This window comes from Embiotoca jacksoni, unplaced genomic scaffold (assembly GCF_022577435.1).
Source record: "Embiotoca jacksoni isolate LCO1_2020_lvr unplaced genomic scaffold, fEmbJac1.0.p SCAF_15, whole genome shotgun sequence".
Lineage (NCBI taxonomy): Eukaryota > Metazoa > Chordata > Actinopteri > Embiotocidae > Embiotoca > Embiotoca jacksoni.
The window spans coordinates 8,707,585-8,714,886 of NW_027185285.1; the positions used below are offsets into that span (position 1 = coordinate 8,707,585).

Below are 7,302 nucleotides of genomic sequence, written 5' to 3' on the forward strand. Positions count from 1 at the left end.
TAAGGCCAACAAAAGAAATGTCACACACCAAATAGTACCAGTGGAAGGGCATTCTGATTAAACTAATTGCCAGAGCTAATAAAAATCATAGCCATGCTCCATCCTGGTCCATCATTCATCAATGCCTCTTTCATCCATTCTAACTCCTAACGTGCACATTGTTGTTCTATTGTAACAAGGCCGCATGCCAAGAACAGTAAATATTTACACCATTCCATGCCTTAATATTAAATCTTAAATCTCAATTCTGTGATAACTGATTCTTGTTTATAAAGGGAGTGAATTTGGACACAGAAACAACAATTCAGACATTACAGACAAACGTATCTGTTGTCACCAGGGATTTTTTTTTTTTTATGTTATAATTCAGTTGTTTCATTAATAATATATGATGTTGCTCACTGTATCAGACGTGTGACTCAAAATAAGTTTTCAAACAGCATGTCATGTTTTAGAGGTTTTGTCAGTGTTTTTTTTTATTTTCATCTCTCTGAGGATGCATGTGTGCAATACAGTACATGAGCCACTTCACGCCTGGACACCTGCTGACATGCAACTAGATGCAGTGAAATATGAGTGTCTGGCTTCAACAAAGTTTCACAGCCACAGGTGCAGTTCCAGAGGTGTGTGAAGAAGAGGGGTTTGACTATCTCTCTCAAAAACATTCATTGTGTGTCACAGGCCCCCAGAAATAAACTCACTCTGACATGCAAAACTTTAAAACTGCACACTGTTACAGCTGTTCTCGCTTTTTGTTGTCTACGTGTCAGTAAAAAGTTTCAACTTCAACACACTTGAACATTATTAACAGTGTGCTCCAATATCCATCATGTAATTGAAGGAGCAAATTCAGACTTTTATTATCTTCTCCAAGGAGATGAAATGGGATCTCAGTTTTTGTGTTTTCATGCCTGCTTGCAGGCAACAGCTGTAACCGGAAGTGTTATGTTTTCTGTTTGTCAGTCTGTCCCATTCTCCTGAGTGGAATATCTCCCAAACACCTTGAGGAATTTCTTTTCAAATCTGGCAAAGAGTTTCACTTAGTCCCAAGGCTAAAATAATTAGATTTTGGAGGTCAAAGATCAAATATGAAGGTCACTGTGACCTCACATGCATCCCCTATTATGAATGCAATATCTTAACAACACCCTGAGGGCATTTCTTTACATTTCTAGCAAACTTTTACTTCAACTAAAGGATAATGTGACAAGTTTTTGGTGGTTAAAGGTCAAAGGTCAAGGTCTATTCGTCCTCTTAGTGTGAAAGCAATTTCTCAAGAATGCCTTTAAGGAATTTCTTCAAATTTGGCAAAAACATTCACTTGGATTTACGGATGAACTGAATAGATTCTGGTGGTCCGAGGCCAAAGGTCACTGTGCCTCTTCTGGCCTATATCAAATGCTGTAACTGAGGAACAGAAGGGTAGATTCGGACCATATTGTCAATCAGCTTTATTGGCCAAGCATGTGAACACATTTTGAAAGTCTTCACTACACATATATCATTTGAGTCCGGACAGACATGGATGTAAAAACTTGACTGGTTGGCGAAGGCATGCTGCTGTGAGGCATTCAATTATGGTTGTTGTTTATCTTTTTTAAGAAGCAAATCCATCATCTGTGATATAGTCAATAATTATCTTTTAAGAAATCGACCAAAACCAATTATACAGGCTGAGGATGACAAGACTTTCATAGTTTGTGTATGCATTGTTGTCATATACTGTATGTCTGTTGTGCCATTTGCACACCATACTCCCCTGTAACATGCCGACGTTTGCATTTATTGTCATTTCTTTTGGCTGCAGCACTTATGACGGAAGCAAAGGAGGAAGTCAGATGACGTAGTATAAAAAGTGACAAAGCCTGAGGGAAGAGGTCAAGGTGGTCGGATGCATCAATCACAGCACTTTCACCAAGTTTGTGTTCTGTGATAACGAAAGTCAACATTGACTTATTTCAATTTACACACATAAAACCTTACATAATGTATATAACTTATGAAACAAATGGACTTAATTCAAGCCACACTGTGATATTTTTCTAAACCTAACGAAGTGTACTTAAAACCTAACTGAAGTGCTCCGAAGTATTATTATTATTATTATTATGACAACAAGGGTCTCTGGTACTCTCCAATAGTAATTTTTCGAAGTGAAGACTCTGTAGATGTACCTCAGCCGCCTGAGTCCCTTTTAAAGACAATCTCTTTAAGTTGAATGGATCCATTAATTTTGACAAAGTATTGTTTTATATGATGTATATCCTCATAAAAATACAGTGAACAACCCTTGTAAATGTCAGTCATTAATTCGTTTTTATGATAACTTGCATACTGAGACTGACCATTGTGGCAAATCCTTTGCCTCTGTTGAGGTAACTATAATCTTTTTTTTTAAAACCTTATAGACGTAGAACAATGTTCTTATTTTTTAACATGTATTTTAACAGCTGATTATGAATATCAAATACTGATGATACATACTATGCACAAAAGCTGACACTAATGTTTGACCAACTATGAGAAATTGTGCATATGCGCAGCATTAAGCCTATCTTTCTTTTCTAAACCAAAGCTGCAGAGATAATCCATATGAGACCTCATCCCTCCTCTCCAGCATTCGCAGATCACTGTCTGATCTTTTACACACACACATGCTTGTGCTGGTAAAAGAAACCAAATGATATAGAGGCATTAAACGAAGTGTATTTAATTTTGCAACAAATAAATTCCTCAACACAAGTAGCTCAGGATCTTGACTGTGACTGTCTGTCATCATGAGTGTTAAACAAGCTTGCATCTTTCTCAGAGGTGGATCGAGGAGACAAGTAAGTCAATTTAAATTTATGATTTGACAGAACATTATGACAATGTGACTTTAAGTCAGTTTTGTACTATTGACAACATGTCTTCATTTCATGAGTTTTTTTAAGCTCAGTATATTTTTTTATTTATTATTATCTTATCCATTAGTTTAACTAGAATGTAAATATTTTTTGTAACAAGATTTTTGTTTCTATGGTTATTCTTATGTGTTGTAGTCTCAGCATAAAGGACCTGTTCCATCCTTAGGGTGGAGAGGAAAAGTTGTTATCTGGTACAGTTGGGCCACGCAGTTACTTTCAGTACTTTGTCTCTAATTTAATTTGCAAAAATATAATAATCTCATATTTTTATACACAATTGAAACATATTTACATAGGTTGCATTTTATACGCATCAGTCATGTTTATATAATGAAAAGTAATTGAAAGTGATTGGAAATCTGTGTTGACGTTTTAATCACAGGATGACAACATATGATTGGAGATGAAGCAGATAGCATACTGTAAAGATCAATCAAGGTTTTAACCAAAGATGTAACATAAGACCGACTCAGATAGCCTGAATTATGTATATATCAATAGTCAAACTTTGAACACATATAGGCTATAGATAAATCATTGGTATAATTAAGTGCATTACTACAGATAGAAACATATAGCTCTGACATCCATTACATTTTATGACCTGCATGTTTAATTTGAGTGTGGAATTTGATGAAATTATTATTATTATATATTTTTTTAAGTTAAAAAGACAGGAAATACAAGGAAATACTTTTGTTTAACTTATTTTATCAGTATCATACCAGAGAGACATTTATTCATCCACTTTTTACACTAATTTCTTGGCTTTAAGTTTATCACAGTCAGTGCATTTAAATATGTTAAATAGACTATTTAAAAGTATACAAAATCACATGTTGAACAAGCCCATTTGAATGGGACTTTAACCATTTCAGCAAATATTCTTTGCAAACATGTGCTTATTCCACAGAGCTTACTTTTCTTCTGTAATACATATACCATTTATATATTTATATATAGACCTTATGGAGGCTTGCATAAGGACAGTGTACATGCTGTGGTTAGAACATTGCTTTGCGGGTGACTTGAGAAAATCAGTTTAAGGACTACAGATGAAAAATAGTAGATCTCCAACAACTTGATGAATTATTAATTTGCTAGAAAATTCATCCCCAACTATTTGAATTGTCAATTATTTGTTTTGAATATTTTTTTTAATAAAATATTGCTCAAATTCTCTGATTCCAGCATTTTTAGAGTGAATATTTTCTGGTTTCTAATCCTCTGTGGTAAGAAACTGAACATATTTTGGTTGTGGACTGTTGGGCCGGACAAAGCAAGACATTTTAGGCTGAACCTTCGTCTTTGGGAAACACTGGCTGACATTGACATTTTCATTGTTTTCTGAGAATTTAAAGACCAAATAAATTAATCATTAATTGATATAGAAATTAATTGTTAGTTGCAGCCCTAAAACAATTCAGTAGCTTTAGTACATTTATGACTATGTTTACCAAACCAGTAATTTTTGTGGTAAATTACTGTATGTGAAGCATAATAACATCATTTCATATTTACATCTGTCCCATCATTGTTTTGCAGTCAAGATCTCTTGCACACGATGAGATGGAAGGTAAAGTTTTTATTATGCTTTCAGATTTACTTGTTAAAGTATTGTATTATTCTTCTTATCTTTTGGTTCCATACAGTTCTCAGTTTCCTTTTGTCTGTATGCTCTCTAGAGTTACGTGAAGCTTTTGTAGAGTTTGATAAGGACAGGGATGGTTTCATAAGCTGTAAAGACTTGGGGAACCTGATGAGGACCATGGGTTACATGCCAACTGAAATGGAGCTGATAGAACTGAGCCAAAACATCAACATGAATTGTGAGTAATGTCCACTTGCATGAAAGCAAAATACACTTTAAACTGAAATCTGATGAAAACTGGGAATGCACTGAGTTGATGTGCGTTTCCCATTTACTTACAGCTGAGACACAACAAGACCACAACAGTATTCTATAATTTTAGGACCAATTTTGCTGTCAACATTTGATGAATAGCATCTTGAACACTTGTAATGTAAACGTGAAATACAGCTGATATTATAAGTGTGTGTATTTGTGTGCATATGAAGAGGTGCTGCTACAACCCCTGTGGTCTCTAGAATGCCCAAAACAAATTTATCTTAAGGGACACAATAAAGGATAACTTAATATCATTCCACTGACACTTTGTATGAAATCTTTCAATCCAAACAAAGAAGATAAATGGTGAGGGAAACTGCATTTTTTTTTTTTTAGTTTATCACCTGATTATAGTTATATTAGTTGTGTGATCTGTCCTGTCACAGTGGGTGGACGGGTGGATTTTGAAGATTTTGTGGAACTAATGACCCCCAAGCTTCTGGATGAAACTGCAGGGATGATTGGGTTGAAGGAACTCAAAGACGCTTTCAGAGAGGTGAGCTCAACATAACTTCTTCTCATTTTGTGGTCTTTAGCACCCATGGTGGACATTACATGAACATACTCATAAAACTCATTTATAATCTTGCAAAACTTTATGTTGCTTCTGCAGTGTGTACCCAAGATTTTCTAAAAATATTTTTGATGTCTTTCGCTTTTTGTGCAGTTTGACATCGATGGTGATGGTTCTATCACATCTGAAGAGCTGAGACATGCAATGATCAAGTTATTAGGGGAACACACCAGCAAGAATGAAATTGATGCAGTGGTCAGAGAGGTTGACGACAACGGAGATGGAACAGTTGACTTTGAGGGTGAGATACAAGCGCCTACACACACACTCACAAACACACACACACACACACACACACACACACACACACACACACACACACACACACACACACACACACACACACACAGCATGAAAACAGATTTCGACAGATGATGGTGAGTTAAAGAAGGATTGCTCTGTGAGACCAAGACATTTAATTTTAAGTATTTATTTTTTCATCAAAGAACATTAATTGTGTTATATTATATTATATTTCTGCAATTTTATACCATACCTAAAACCCTTAGTCATTAATGATGTTACTATTTCTACTTGTGCTTTTGTTGCACAGTAGCAAGTCACAATGGCTGCCCAGAGAAAAGGACTATTAGTGAAACCCTTTAGTCATTATTGTTTTCTTAAATGTAAATTCTACTGCATTGCATTTGCTTCAAAAGCTGAATTTTACCTATATTGATATTCAGTGCCAAAGTAGGTAGTAGGTTGTTATCGTGTGGCTATTGGGGAAACAAATCCCCTCAGTTTGCTATTAACCTAAAAAAAAAAATGTATTTAATCAGTACTTTCTTCATTTTCTTCACAGAGTTCGTGAAAATGATGTCAGCGAAATGAGGACACAACTATGAATGGATGCCTGTGAATGGAGAGGCTGCATTTCTTTTTATTAAATTCTATGCTGATGATAGCCTACTTATTACTTACTATTAATAATATTACTTAGCTAATGTTGTGCTCATTAATTTTAAGATGACAAAGATGTTTTGTTCTTTTTGTTAAATATAACATATTTACTATAAATATAACATATTTACTTAATATAATATTGCTGAATTTTAAATGGTTTCTCTAGACAGCCATGATCATGTTTTCAGACATTTCTGTTCATCAAATTTGAAAAGTTTGTCATTTCGTCTGTCCTGAATTCACCTGACCTGTCCCAGCGAGTGAGCAGTGATTGTCCATGTCATTGTTGGCTGTTCAAAAAGGAAAAAGTTAAGAATACAGTGCCAGTGCAGACAAAGTGTCTGTCAGTGGTGAACTTAGAGATGTCTTATTTCTGAGCATGGTGGGAAAATTGCAGAGAACAAGTGTATCAAATGAATCTATGTTGTGGAAATGCTTTGTGCTGACCTACAGAACTAAAGTAAAACCAAATGATGTCAAAATTAGATTTCTCTTCTGAATTTATAGTGTTTGAGCTTTGACCATACTTCCTCTCAGAGACAAATTGCAAAGTTTAGAAAATAAAAAGGCAATGTATTTCTCAAATATTGTGTTTTTTAATTATCTTAATTAATTCATTGTCTTTTGTTGTTGTTGTTTTTTGAATACTCTTCATGTAATCTCTGATCATGATCGACTCCACTTGCTGTGGCAGCAGACACATGTCTGAGAGGAAAATACAATCATCAAGGGTTTGTTTCTGTTGTAAAAATGTCCCTTTATTAAACAATACTACTCTCCAGGGGATAATATTTAATGGTCTTTGCTAGCAGCACTGTCACATCAAAATCAGGGTCACACCTGCAGTGTGTGCTTTAGTGGCACAAACATACAAATTAATTGCATATATGCGTATGCATTGTCATTTTATAAGTTTTTGCATTTGTGTTTGAAATTAAATCCCACAATCAATATTTAATGTGGGCACATTAATGGGTTTGGGTGATTAAGTGATGAATTAATTATTG

General features: G+C 34.8%; 1 protein-coding gene across 1 annotated transcript; it reads left to right on the plus strand.

Moving 5' to 3' along the window:
* The first annotated feature begins 2,777 nt into the window (after positions 1 to 2,777).
* cabp5b (calcium binding protein 5b) lies at positions 2,778 to 6,262 on the plus strand. Its single transcript, XM_069148531.1, has 6 exons — positions 2,778 to 2,828; positions 4,452 to 4,482; positions 4,592 to 4,735; positions 5,202 to 5,311; positions 5,483 to 5,630; positions 6,195 to 6,262. Exons 1-6 carry the CDS (start codon positions 2,778 to 2,780, stop codon positions 6,221 to 6,223), a joined length of 513 nt encoding a protein of 170 aa, XP_069004632.1. The 3' UTR covers positions 6,224 to 6,262.
* The last annotated feature ends 1,040 nt before the right edge of the window (positions 6,263 to 7,302 follow it).